Consider the following 14,845-nt stretch of genomic DNA (forward strand, 5'->3'; position numbering starts at 1 on the left):
TTGTTAAGTTTGTATGCTGGCGTCAACGATAAAATACAGCGACTAATCCATCCATTTTCCAAACGGCTTATTCTTCTGGGTCATGGGGGGTCCGGAGCCTATCCCGCAAGCTACAGGCAGAAGGTGGGGAACAGCCCAGGATGGAGGGCCACCCCATCGCAGGGCACACTCACACACCACTCACACCTCTGGGAAATTTAGTAACTCCAGTTAGCCTCGGGGGGACCAGAGTACCCTGGAGGAAACCCCACGACAACATGGGGAGAACATGCAAATTCCACACACATGTGACCCAGGCGGAGACTCGAACCCGGGTCCCAGAGGTGTGAGGAAACAGTGCTAACCACTGCACCACCATGCCACCCCTCGCTGAGCAAATGTTGGCTAATAGTAAGGCAGCCGCCATGCCGCTGCCACAGTGATCGTTCAGTCGATCGCTATATATGACATCTTTAGTGGTTCAGCTTTGCTCAGAAGGGAAGTCGCTTCTCACCTCAGTTGGGGGTTTAATGCTACTCTGTGTTGCCTGGGCTACTGAGGAGAAGTGGAATTCCGCAGCAGTCCTGTTCAGAGGGCATACTGCTGTCGGCTGCAAAAGACAAGCATGTACTTTTCTAAATATATTTCCACAGATGCGTAGTTCAGGTCTAGAAAGCAAAAATCCAAACCAAGATTTTGTTCCCACCAACCAGTTGAACATAAAGAGTCTCTGCACTTGTCTTAGTCTACACTCGAAGATTGAATATAAGAACATAAGAAATTTACAAATGAGAGGAAGCCATTCAGCCCATCAAGCTCGGGATGGTAGCGGTAAGGCAGCACAGCAAGGCTGTCCCATTTCCAAAGCTCCCAGGTCTAGAAATGCATCAAAAATGCAGAAATGCATTTTCCTGCTCTGTGAAGAATGCATCTGATGGATCCTTCTCAGCCCAACATATCCCAAGATGCATTGCAAAGAGGTAAAGTGGGCGTGTCCTGGCTAAACAATAGGAGGAATGCATTGTGATTCAAGGGTAAGGGCGGGAACTGCCGATGAAGGCAAGACCGTCCCATTTTACAACACTTTCCATCCGATGTACGAAAAACGCAGCATGCAAAGGCTACACCTTCGCAGACCGCATCCTTCAAGAGACCTGAATTTGGACGCAGCTAAAGTCACAGAATACTTCTGGGTTGAAACAAAATCTTGGTCTGGATTTGTACTTTTCAAATCAGTGATCCACCTCCGATTCCATCATTCCTTAATCCTCAGTCCACGCTGAGGGTATCTGGTTCATTATTGTTGAATGCGTTCCTGCATCTTTAATGCCATATGAATTGCTTTCATCTTTGGTTTCCTTCCTGGTGGATTCCTGGATGATCATTCCCATGTATTTTTTAAAGGGAATGAAAATCTTTCTCCGCCGTTTCATGCCATTACACCAAATTTGGGGTAAATTTCACAAACCAGAGTCAGCTGCAGGCGAAATGCTCACAAATAGCAGAATATGAACTGTGAGCAGACACCATTATTTGGTCAAAGAGTGTTTTTGTTAAAAAGCGGGTTTGTCCCTGGCAGCGTCCCAGCACAGTGATACTATGTTTTGTGACACAGACATTGGGGAGAAAGTTTGAGAAGCTTCCCGGAAACTGAAGGCCTGACTCGACTGTAGGGCTTCAAGAAGCAACAGTGATGCCTGCTCGCCATTTAGCACCGAGCTTCGTGGAGAACAGACCAGCAAGAGCAGCTGCAGTTTCTCTGAGGGAAATCTTTTGTCAGAAGCTGTGCTAGCCAGCTATTTATATCAATATTTTCTCCTCATCATCAAAACCGAGCAATGCATGTTGCCCTTCTTAAGTGTGGCTATACTTATAACCCCCCTTAAATACCAGAAGGTTGGTTCCTCCCATAGCAGGGTAACAGCTGACACTGTTCTGGAGGGAAGTCACACAGTGCGGGTGCTTCTTCTGCAATCAGATATACTTATGCAGATATCATCATGGCCCTCCCAGGAATGTCTGCCAGCTATTCTCTGTCCTACCTACAGCTCCGGCACATTTTCAGCTTTAATGCTTTAATCTTCTGACACCTCAGTATCCTGGGTCTCCCTGCTGGCTCGAAACGTAACAAGTCTTGCTGATTTTTTTTCAGTGGAGCGTACCAAAAATAAGAGAGGGGTGTCCGACCACTGCAAAACACAAACAGCATTCGTGCAATTGTGCAAGCAATAATGGCATAAGTGCACGGAGCCCTGTCGCTGTGGACTGGTCGCAGTAGCGCAGGGAGGGCCAGGGGCTCCATGCCTTTCTGCAGGTCCGCAGCTGGAGGACATTGCTTCCTGTCCACTTTGCTCCCCCGCCTGTGAAAATAACACTGCTGCACTGATGGCCGCAGAATGAGCCCTGTGTTAAAATCAGCCGTCTACTTTTCACAAGTAGAAATATCTTTTCCTGTTTGATTTCCTCCCCTGGTAAAAGGTGCTTGTTTGCCCTTTTTCTGTTCACATTTTCTATGTGTATCAATATACAGGTAAATGACCATTGCATGTATAACATTAGCAAATTATTTCCATTAAGGTTTCCCCTACAGCTCTTTGTTTTACTGGGTCGACCCAGTCTTATGTTCGAAAAAAATCTCCTGAACAGTATTACTGTTGGGGTGCATCCATCCCCCTTATCGGTTACACTGTTTTAATGGTGAAGTGTAATGATGAAGTACAGTGTTGGGTGAGTGGAACAGTGGGCGGTACAAGTGTTGCTGTTGATGCTTGTAAATGCTAGCAGAAGCTGCTGGAAGCGTGGCTTAGTTAAGAGGAAACTGGGCAGCTTGGAGCGAGACACAAAGCAAATTAAAACGCTGAAAAGGCAAAACGGTTCTTCTTTTTAACCGTCTCCAGTAGGAAAATTTTATATAAAAAAAGAAACATTGTGGAGCAAGCAGTTCTCAGCCAGTAAACAGTCTCCTGCAGTCTGGGTAACAGCTTAGCTATCACGTAGTGGGTATTGCTGCCTGTCTAGTCTAGAACTTATGCTGCCAGTCTGTCTGAGACATTTGTCTGGTACTGAATAGGCAGTTAGAGGATGGATGGAGGGATGGATGGATGGTTGGAGGGATGAATGGATAAATGTTTTATTAACCAGGAGCAGGAACAGGGCCCACTGTGTCTCGCGACACAATGAAATGCGTATTTGTCGATGGGTTAAACTAAGAAATAAAACTAAGCTGAAAGCAAGTCTTCAAGGACCTGCTGTCCACAACTGAAGGAACACATTCAAGAATGAGAACCTCCTGTCTGTTTCGGTGCTCTTAAAGGTTCCTTAGAGGAGTCATTTCATAATCTATCGAACCACTGAGTCCACCACCAAGAAGGCAAACGGTATGACTGGGAGACATCCGCCTCCGGTGTCTCATTCTGTGAAACAATGGGGAAAAAAAATAAAACCGGACCACAAGCCCTATGCTTTATGGCGTATGGGCTCTTACTGTGAGCTTTTAAGTGGTTAGTCTAAGCATGTGACCCAGCAGAAACCACTGGTATTGTGTTTGTTAGGGTCTCACTGCGAGACTCGGGAGGTTTATCTTTGCCATGTGGACGTTCTGTTAAAGTAAAAGCATTTTCAGTAGAGACACACCACTGCCGCCTCGTTCCTCGTCCTCGTTCCGAGCCGTTTCCTTTAGTCCTCAGTCTATTTTCCCGTAAATCATAATCGAGGGAGCTGTCCTAGTCCATCGCGGCTCTTTGAAGACCCAGGAAACACCATGTGTCTCGTGTTAGCGAGCTGCAGTCACGCTGATTCACTGCCGCGTTAAACGGGGTCATAATCAGCAGAACCCCGGCTAGGAGCTGTGAGCGTCCTGGTCGCCTGCCGCCCCAGCAGATATGAAAGTCGAGGCAGCCGGACTCCCAGGACCTGCTTCAAAGAGAGCCACCATCAGCCCGTCGGCTAGCCTCCAGGTTCTGGAGCGAGTTCCAATGTCTGTTAGTAGCACGTTCTTTGACAGCGATATCCATGAGGACAGACACTTCTGCATACAGACTGCCATCAGTGCCGAGGCACGAATGACTAAAACCTTTGCGAAAAAGAAGCTGTTTGACGATTTTTAAAGGAATTTACTGCTCATAGATCTAGGAAGGCGGATGTAACACTCAGAGAGTCGTACTTAAAGTAAGGAATGGACGCACTCTGATGATGGTACATGTAGGTAACCTTAGATATTAAATAAACTTTGCTTAGTACAAAATGACCTTATGCAAACAGTAATTGAAAGTTCAGGCGGTTCTTGATTCTATTCAGCTTCGTTGAAAAATGGCCTTTCTAAACCCCGTTTCGCAATTTGTCCTCGATTTTTATATACATTTCAGACCTCCAGCTCAGCAAACTTTATCGTAGGGTTCCCCCTACTCTCGGCAGATTTAGTCATGGAGGGGTGACGCCCTGTATTTCTTCAGGGAAATGACCAAAGGGTCAAATCCTAGAATCACCCCAGGCTGAAAGCCTTGTAGTACAAAATAGCTTCTAAGAAAAATCTGTTTCCAGCGAAAATCTTAATCTCAATCTTAATCCAAACACTAGTTTTTCATTGCAACAAGCCTGTATACATAATAACGGGTGATTATTTTTGATATCAGCACCATACTTCTGTTCTCTGCAGTTTTCCAGCTCCAGATGTGGTGAGTGTTTATGTGAGGGCTTACATTGAGATGGGGGGGTGAGCATTTCAGGGGGTGTCAGGATCCACAGAAGAGGCCTCTATGGCAATCAGAGCTTTCTTTGTCCTTCTTCGGGGAAAAAAAAATGCAATATTGTTGAAATTGTCTGGTCAATGTCCCTCTGCATCCAAAGATAATGCATCTGGGAAGCTTACAGTTCACACTGGTCTGAAGGAGTTGCTTTCTTGGGCATCTTTCCAGATAGTCCTATAAATTCCTGATGGGGTGGATGGGGCCGGCCATGCACGCCGCTCTCAGCACATGTTGGCCACCTGCGTCTTGTGGAAGTGAGTGTTTCTCTCCAGGCTTCACCGCTGGTTCTGTGCGTTGATGCCACCCAGACTCGAAATAAAACTGATACAGGGTGTGAGGTTATCATGAAAATATATATTTATAAAAGATTGCCTGCCGTGATACTGATAACTGCAGAGTGATTTCCAATAAAATAAAGTAAAAGGGTGCTGGATGGTCAGACAGTTAACGGGCACAAAGGTCAAATATCTCCGCAGCGTGAGGTGAAAATAACCGGAAGCAGAAAGGTGGGATTATACATGAGAGGGTAGAGCAGCTCGCTGGTTCACCTAAGACTTCGCCTGGAAATGGCAACGTTCCCATCCGTTTGAAAGTCTCCTGGTCTGCAGTGATGGTGCACTGCTTGGTGGAGAGTGGCGTGGCTTTGGCGGCTCCGTCTGACGGACTGAGCAGAGACCGAGCCCCCATTCTCTAGCACCAGGGCACAAACAGCAGAAAGTCCCACGTCCAGACATCCCAGCGCTCCCAGAAGTTCTGTGACTGAGGTGCTGTTTCCTGGAAACCTGTCGATCTGTCATTCAGCCTCGGCAAAATCTAACACGCCAAGACCTTTAATGACACATCACTGGCTCAGGTTTCCATGTGACGTCACATGCGTGTGCCATCGTATCTGGTTTGTGGTCTCAGTCTGGCCGGCTACGCTCCTATTCTTAGCTTGAGTGGCCGGCGTGTTCACCATAGCCTCCAGAGAATTTTAAGATGCATACAAGGACCTAAAAGAGACGCTTCGTGGCCAAAGTGCACAAAACCCCCACTCCGAAATTCTACAGTGGACCTTTTGCAGTACGTTTTAGTTACTATGGTAAAAGGATCATTCATCACAACATAGCAGTCGATTTCGTTAATCAAAAAAATACATGTCTGTTTGGCTTATCTACATTCAGCTCAGATATAATCCATATTACCTTATCTCTTGTGCCTGTCCATGCCTATGCTATCTGATTGTTCCAGTGATTGGCTAGATAATCTTGTGTCAGTGTGATAAAGATGGACACAAGAAGCACTCGTTCTGTGAATGTGAAGTGAAAACTAGCTGGTTTCTATTACAAGTAATTGGTCTAAGATCACATGAGAAGCTCAGCTTCCCCAAAAAAATTGCCAAAAGAATTTCATTAGTAAATGTATCAATGTGAATTCAATTTATTTGCAATTAAAAGTGTAATCTGTCTTAATAACTGAACCACAGCGCTGGCCATTTCACATATGTTGTGAAGCTGTCAATAACATATACATTGAAACCAAGATACTCGCAAATACAGCCCACAGATGCCCTTTGATGCCATACTTCACTGGAAGTCTATGGAAGATTCTTGTATGCTTTGTTTAAATGGACAAAAGCTTATTGGGTAATATGCTTCAATTATGTATTTTCAGAGTCTGGTTGGACGCCGTGCTTAGAGCCCGCCCCTACCCTGTGCTTCACTGTGAGTCTGTGAGAGCTTCATAGATAGTTTTTGCTTGGGCGTCATTGCCTGGACAGTTAGACTTGCCAAGCTTCTCTGCAAGGTGATTGGGAGGGCCTTGGCAAGACAGAATAAGTACAGTACTGTGCAAAAGTCTTAGGCAGTCCAAAGAAATGTTTAAAGCTGTTTATCTGGGTAGCAAGTGTACTTTGGCTTAGAACAGAAAACACAAATTAACATTAGAACATGTGCAAATTAAGAGTAACACAACAAAAACTAGTAATAATGTCTTCTGTTTTCTAAAAAGTTACTGATATCCAGTTGGATGGCTAGATGAACACCGCTTCAGTTCCCAAACTTCTCCTCAGGGGCACCTCAGCTGTTTAAGGTGTAACATCATCAGACCATCACGGTATTCCCGAGTTCAGAACAGCATGGGAGCTTCATAGCTTTATATAAAAGGAATGGAAAGTTTTCTTACCATGTTCAGAGTTAAGCATTTCTCGATCTTTATACTTTAGAAATGCACATATCGGCCTGGTACTTTGGAAACCTTTTACATTTAAGATTAAAATGACCCCAGTCTGCAGCAGACACTCAGTAACAGAAGTTCTTCAACCAGGAGCCACAAACCGCAAGGCTAAAATAACCATGCCTACGCTTTACTCGTGAAAAGAAAGGCAAGAGTGTCGGCAATGAATAACGCTGCGGTGTGAGACAGGTACATCACAGGAACAAAGATGACGGCCCCCTGAGGATCATTAAAAGTGCCGACAGAGTGAGAATGGCTCGGCGCACCCTTTCTCCGCGGTCTTTTGTAAAGTTCCGCTAAGTTTTTCCACTTGGTTTTAAAGCCCCTCTGCTTTTCGTAAATGAGCATATTGGGAAAACAATATATTTTTGAAACGTATCTGCTCATAAATATTTCGGTTTTGCATAATGGAAAAGTGTGATTATAATTTCTGGTGGCACAGTAAACGCTCAAATAAAAAGCTCAAAACCCTCTCCATCCCTCAAGATATATTTTCTTATGGTTAAATGACGCTGCCTATTGACACTGAACCATAAGGCTGATTTTTCTCCTTGGGCCAGCTGTGGAGATTCCATCTCCCAGAGACGGGAACCACTCAGCCAGCACTGGGCAAAGTGGCCATATTGTTTGTGTAGCAGCGGTTCCCAGTCCGGTTCTTGGGGATCCACAGGCAGTCCACGGTTTGCTTGTATATGCCCTACCGGGAGCTGGGAAGGAGCAAAAATGTGGACAATCTGGTAGGGGGCTCAGAGGGAGCGAAAACATGGACTGACTGTGGGTCCCCAAGGACTGGCTTTGGGAAACACTGATGTATAGTGTGAGTCCTGTTTTACATTACATGGTCCTTTAAGTTTTGCTCGCCCTTCCCAGGATCAATTAAATTCTGTGCAACATATTACTTCTTCTCTTGCACATTCACTGTCATCGAATCCAACTCGACATACGCTATACATATCTCATAACATTCTTCACGTTTACATCTCCACGTGCTTGCAGCGTATTCACTTGCTTTACAGCAGAAGAGGGAACCATCCGGACGTGCGGGGAAAACTAACTTTTCCAGAATAAAATCAGTGTGCATTCATACTATTTCCATAAACATTCTGTAGTAAAAAATATGTTGATAAATAGTCTTTGCAACCGCTTCCTAGCGTGAGTCAATGGGTCGGGGGCTCATCAGCGGAAAGAACCTTTTATGGAAATCCGACTTCCCCAAATAAAAATAACCATGACTGAGTCAAATAGTAAAACTCTTTGTGAAGACTGGTAGCAGTTCACAGTTCAGGCCTCATTGTGAGGTGTCCAGTGGTCCTCTTCAGTTACTTGGCCACAATTCTGGCTTGGCAGTGCGTACATCGTTTTTCTCTTTTTCGCCCAGGAGGTTTTACGGCTGGGGACGTCTGAGGTAGCCAGGGACAGGTACGAGGCGATGCTGTCCCGGACGCCGTAGCTCATCTGATCGTCCTCGTCGTCCTGCAGGTTCTCAGTGCTCCGGTTCCCCAGCTGCGGGCTGTGAAAAATCCCAACAACAAGCCGTTTACTTATCGTTAGCAGTTTTACGCAGTGTTACTGCATAGCTATTAAAGTGACAATAGGGAAATAGGGAGTTTCGGAAAGATTCCGGCGTGCCACTGGAGGATGTACCTGTTCATATTCTTCTGGTTGTTGTTACGCCTCATCACCACCGGAGGCGCCTGAGAGGTGACGTTCACGGAGTTGTGGCTCGAGGCCAAGCAGGGAGCGACCAGCATACAGCAGAGGCCGTCGGCTGAATCTGGAGCAGCGCGGCCGTCAGTGCTCGCAAAAGGAGAAACGCACTATGCGAGCGCTAATTCCGCTCGCCGGCTGGGGAAATCGCAGTTTTACAGCCGCCGTATGAATGCCGTGATAGTGCCATTTGTGAGGAGGTCACATAGACCACCGTCAGCCGCAGCTAAGGGAGGTGCTTACCGGAGTAGTGCGTCACTAAGTCCTCCAGACACTGGAAGGTGAGGCGAGGAGAGATGTAATACCAGTTGTTTGGCAGACGGAAGATGCGGTAATGTATGATGGACCTGTGTCTGACTGACAGGCAGTAGACACCTGCCGGGAAACACAGGGCGTAAGATGTTTCAGTGCTGCTCCTCATCAGGTGAACGTTTACATCTGATTGGCCCCCAGAGTGCCGCCCCCCTTGTCACTCACCAATTCAAAGCATATCATTGGCTAATGATATGGCTGGTTCTTTTTATTATGAATTATGGCCCCTATCAGGGCCCATCGTAATGATAGTAACTCTTAAATGCGTTTTGTGAGCATGCGTGAATTACTTTCATTACCCAAATATTGAATGATAAGTTTATAGTGGAAATGGGATGGTGTGATTCTGCTTTGGCCTACGGTGATGTCTGTTCCTGATTGTACCTCTTTCCCTCGCACTCTCTCTTATCATGAAGGATCCAACCCGGTTCCCTGGCAGGAAGAGCAGCTCTTCGGACTTTTTCCTGTCCACGCCCTCAAACAGCCAGCTGGGAAATGAAATGGGCCCGTCACCATGGAGCAGACACCGCACACGCGTCCGGGGGCCGGTGTGCCGGGGCCAAGAAAAAGCTCACCTGTGGTAGACTTTGGCGACGTAGTTATTGGGAATGTAGTTCTCAGCTGCACTCAGGAAGGAGCGAACCTTCAGCCAGCATCCTTCTCTAGGAATAAAACACCATGGAAACAAGGCATTTTGAAGTAGCCGATAATAAATGTAATGGCCGTAACCCAACTGCTCTCGCAATTCTCTGTGACATACTTATAAAACAAGGTGTCAGATATAAGAAGTTATATAAGAAGCTTCATAGCAGGTAATCAGTAAAAAGGGTCCAGGTATTTACATGCTTAATTATTTACTGACAAACTTAGGTTTTTAGTAGTGTATTTTATTTTAGTGTATTTTTCACATGATATGTAGACAGTTCCATATGATCTTTATAACAGTATATTAAGGAACAGGGTTTGCCATGCAGCTCTGCATTACATTTGGAGTTTTGTTGGATATTTATAAATAGCTTTATTTATTGTTGTTTCTCAGTTGAATACATATATTACTGTGTAAGGAAGTCGAACAATCCAGGTAATTCCGAATAAAGACCTCACACCCCCTTTCCAGAGCAGTGAGCATGCCCGGTAGCAGAGGGTGACCATGTAAATTTAGTACAATATTCGCAATACCACTTCAGGCACAGGTGAGGGTTTAATTAAGCGTGCTGCCTATTCATCATTAAGCAGAATCTGTTATTAACGAGCCATAATCAACAAGAAGAAGGGACCGGGACTTACTCAGACAGGAGGCGGAGCTTCTCTCCGGTCCGGAAGATTGGCTGGCTGATATTGGAGGAGGGGTAGTCGTCAATGACGATGAGCACTTCACTTTCTGTCAGACACAAGAACAACCTGCCGTCAGTCCTCATGAAAGGAGGATGCAGCCGGCGCCATATTCTGCCTTTGCCAGTGGCCGAAGATACCAGCCGTAAAGTTACACAGCGTCGGTTATGAATCAGGAGTCAGTAGTTGATGCGCCGCAGGGTCAGTGTGTGACACGTTATCAGGTCAAGTGCATGCATCTGTAGGACAGTAGGGATGACCAAGGAGCGTTGAGTTCTTACTCGTTTACTTGTAGCCAGTAAACGCAGCCATTTTCCTCTGCCTAAAATCTGGGTGATAGGTGTGACTCATGTACCAAGTGAGGGGAACAGATATAAAAACAGACCTGTTGTTTTAGGTAGTAGTAGATAGGAAATTACGAAATATGTAAGATTAGCATGCTGGCTCAGGGGAGTCAGGGCAGTACTGACTCTTATCAATTCACTTATGTTGCCAAGTTCAAAAAACATCAGCTGTCAGGCCCAAATTCTATTACTTTATTTTCACACTCAAACTGTGATTAATTACTCTAGACTCCCTTCAATAATAAACAGACCGCATCTTATTACAATTACATAACGATTCACGGACAAGACATTTTAACAGTATTAATATGCTCAGCATCACTTGTATATAGATACATAAAAATATGCATTGAGCATATGTGATATGTGAGGGTATGTGATTGAAAGACGGGTACATATTTTGAAGATTTTGACTTGTTTTTTTCTTTTGACATTGAATAAATGATGACATTAAGTAAAGAATCGTGGAGCCAAATCTCAGCCGTTCTCAGCCAGTCAGAAATTCTGACTGTTGTTATAGTTAATGGTTACTGTGAAAGCAGAATTCAAAAATGGCTGATGATATGAAAAGTACTTTCCAGTACAAGTTTCGTTTCCATTATAAGGTAATAATGAGACATTAAAATCAGGCTCTAAACTGAAATCCGACGCGTCAGTCAGCCTGCATACTTGCTCAGTTTAATAAGAAAATAAAAACATGCCGAGTTTCTCTTTCACAGTCTGGCAGTCAATCGCCCGCCCCTGCACTCACCTTTCTGCTCGGGGCTGTAGATGTTGGCTGCATTGTTCCTAGCTTCACTCCTTACGGCATTCCCCATGGTTTAATTCTGGGTCCAGCTGCACAAACAGATACAGACAAATATGACCGTCATTCCTGCGCTTTAAAAACGAGCGTCCTTTTGGCCGTATCGCATATCAGTCAGCTTGCTCCGATGGAGCAGCGTTAGCTTATTCCTCTCTAGCAGCCTTAATACGGTTGCATTGCAGCTTCCTTAATGAACAGTGAGTTAGGGTGTTATCTTCGTTGCGGCAATGAGTGCAAGAATGGGGAAGCAGGGTCAACTGCGATTTTCCATTGCGACAAATGATTAAAATAGGACAGATAACTTGCATCTCAACTTCAATATGAGACCTGAAAGAGGAACCAACTGGTAACTGTCACAGGCATTTAAATGCTGGCAGTTATATATATATATATATATATATATATATATATATATATATATATATATATATATATATATATATATATATATATATATATATAAATATAACGTTTTAATAAGCAGATAAGTTTCTTTATTTAGCCCAAAGGAAGCCTATTAATTCATAGTTGTGCTTTTTTTGGTGCATCAAAGACTCTGACTCATTCCATGCATCAAAGCCTCTGTGAACACGTTGAACTACTGATCAAAGACTCAGTGAGTCTGCATGAAACTACACATCAAAGACTCAGTGAGTCTGCATTAAACTCCACATCAAAACACAGGGAGTCTATGTTAAACTGCACATGAAAGACTCAGTTGAGACTGTGTTAAACTGCACACGAAAGTCTCAGCGAGTCTGTATTAAACTGCAGAGGCTCAGTGATTGTGTGTTAAACTGAACATGAAAGATTCAGACTGCATTAAACTGTACATCAAAGACTATATTAAACTGCACATCGAAGACTGCACGTCAAATCTCAGCGAGTCTGCATTAAACTGTACATCACCAAGTCAGTCTGTGTTAAGCTGTACATCACCAAGTCAGTCTGTGTTAAGCTGTACATGTGTTATGTGTGTCTCTAATTTGAGTTAATAGTAGAATTGCTTACTGCGTTGCTGTCGGCACTCGTTAAGCCACTGAAGCAGCACTGAAGCAGCACTGAAGCAATCACCATTATTTTAGACCTTTAGGTGTGATGATAAGATCAGCCTCCTGCTATGTCACTTCCATGTTCCTCTCTGTGCAATTAATAATTTACTGTTAGTGCGACAGACAAGAGTGTGACAACAAATTACTAGCTTAGTGAATGACCATATCAAAGTAAAACGACAATATCTCTCATATAGGATGACATTTGAACAGCACAGGGGCCGGAAGATCATAGGTACGCCTTCAACACCAGAGGACAGGCACATCCAAGGAGGAGGTTTATAGGTCTGACAGAAATGATAACGCAGTGGACCGTTCTGCATCATGACTTTCCGCGTCGCAGTTTTGATGCACCTCGGGGTTGGCATATGAAATTAAATGGCCGTTTTTCTGGGAGTTTTATGAAAGTCGCAGGTGATGCAAAAAGTTTAGTAACTCATAAATGCATAAAATATATGTACAGTGCTGGTCTGGAGGACTCACTTCTCTCGCCAACAGGACCAAATAATTTTACATGTGTTTTTTCAGATCATGATCCCATAACCCTTGTGATATGGAATCCACTGCAATATAATAAAAAATGACAATAATAACACTGCCTTGTGCCTGTAGCCTCCGGAATAGGCTCCGGAGCCCCTGCAACCCTGCATAGAACAAGCCGTTACAGAACATGGATGGATGGATGGATGTACTTCACAACATTTATTATACATGTATTTAATGCTTGACAGATCCTGTACTTCATGGACGTCCAGCAACTTCATCCCAAAAAAGCACACGGCCACTGGTCCCTGGATCCGCACCAGAGTAGCCCCCGCCGGAGAATGGCGGACTCACCCAGTGCCAGAAGCATCTTATGAGCCCCAGTGTAAGATGCTTTTGGGGGGGGGGGGCTCTTTGAATGGTAAATGGTAAATTTTAAAAGTCGCCAAACTCAAACATACAAAAAAAGACTAAGGAAGCCTCAGACCCACAGAGGTTAAATGTTACAGATGTACCATGCATCTCTATAAAATATCCTTACGATATAGCACATGAACTTTTATAGCCTTTCCATAAAAAAATAAAAAAAGAAATAAAAAATTGGAGACTTTGCGCAAGAGATTTTCCAGCGAGGTAAAGTATACATAGAGCTCTGGAAAAAATTAAGAGACCACTCTATATAATAAAAAATCGGCATAGTTAAATCCTGGTTTAATCCTGGTTCTGCTGGCAGAAGGCTACACTGCGCGACAGGCTGCTTCCAGGCTCCCAGTTCCTAAGACAGCAGTACTCAAGAATGAGATGAAGCAGGAGACACTGGCAATGACCAGAAACCAGCCAGGCAGAGGGCAGAAGCGACTTTCTACTGCCAGAGATGACCGTTAATTTATCCGGCAGTGCCTCATAAATCGGGGGGTGACCTCAAGTGACCTTCAGAAAGAATGGGAAACATTAGGTGCAGGTGTGAAGTGCACTGCTAGGACAGTTAGTATCAGGCTCCTAGAAGCAGGACTGAAGTCCTACAAAGCAAGGAAGAAGCCCTTTATTTTACACAAGCGCATACCCATAAATTGAGAAAAGAGTGAAACTGAAAATTTTTTCCAGAGATGTAAACATATCGTTTCTTTTCTGACGGTTCATAATACAATTATGAATTTAAGCTAATAGAGTAATAGCCTCCTGATCCTCTCCGCAAAGGGGTTCATCCACCCTATGTGGGGGCCCCTGATTCTGAGGACCGAGTGTGGCTGCGCTGCCTGTCGTTCTGCCTGTGGACTCGTCTAGCTGCCTGGTTTATACCTCACCAACTTATAATGCTGGTTTTTTATATAGATAATGCAGGTCCAGGTGCTTCACATAACCCCCAGAACTGGACTTCAGGGCATTTTCGTGAAGCTGGTCCTTTATGGCGTTGGGTGCCGAACGCCATTTTATACCTGCTGTGTATAATCGGCGAAATGCACTAAATATAACTGATCTGCCATTTACGGAACTCACACCACAGGCAATGTCGAAACACCAGTTAGCCCTTCTGCTGGTGGAAACCCATGCAATACTGGGGGAACGCACAAACTGACATGGGGTGGGCATGGGATTCAAAGCCCCTAGCCAATTTCATAAAAGATAAAGCACTATATAGATATATAGACATACACACACACATATATACATATATATATATATATATATATATAAAACCACACTTGTTTTCTGTTTCAAGAATATTAAACATTTTTAAAAAATTAGTTGTAGATCAATGCAATATAAATGTAAACGTATTGAAGTATATGTCTTTAAATGATTGTTTATTTTACACTGCTAAGGTGATCAGTATGAGACCTATAGAGCCATTGCGAGAAACACGCAGTAAGC

The 14,845-nt window shown here is 44.3% G+C and overlaps 1 protein-coding gene across 1 annotated transcript in view; it reads right to left on the reverse strand.

Moving 5' to 3' along the window:
• Nucleotides 1-6,119: 6,119 nt before the first annotated feature.
• The window catches only part of sla1a (Src like adaptor 1a), a 9,005-nt gene continuing 279 nt past the window's right edge, over nucleotides 6,120-14,845 (reverse strand). Inside the window, exons 2-8 of the mRNA XM_048994078.1 lie at nucleotides 11,385-11,470; nucleotides 10,245-10,338; nucleotides 9,533-9,619; nucleotides 9,342-9,445; nucleotides 8,889-9,020; nucleotides 8,583-8,712; nucleotides 6,120-8,448 (exon numbers count right to left, since the gene is read on the reverse strand). Coding sequence (XP_048850035.1) covers nucleotides 8,220-8,448; nucleotides 8,583-8,712; nucleotides 8,889-9,020; nucleotides 9,342-9,445; nucleotides 9,533-9,619; nucleotides 10,245-10,338; nucleotides 11,385-11,451 — 843 coding nt within the window. The 5' untranslated portion in view covers nucleotides 11,452-11,470 and the 3' untranslated portion in view covers nucleotides 6,120-8,219. The remainder of the gene's footprint in view (nucleotides 8,449-8,582; nucleotides 8,713-8,888; nucleotides 9,021-9,341; nucleotides 9,446-9,532; nucleotides 9,620-10,244; nucleotides 10,339-11,384; nucleotides 11,471-14,845) is intronic.

Source organism: Brienomyrus brachyistius, chromosome 23 (assembly GCF_023856365.1).
Source record: "Brienomyrus brachyistius isolate T26 chromosome 23, BBRACH_0.4, whole genome shotgun sequence".
Taxonomy (NCBI): domain Eukaryota; kingdom Metazoa; phylum Chordata; class Actinopteri; order Osteoglossiformes; family Mormyridae; genus Brienomyrus; species Brienomyrus brachyistius.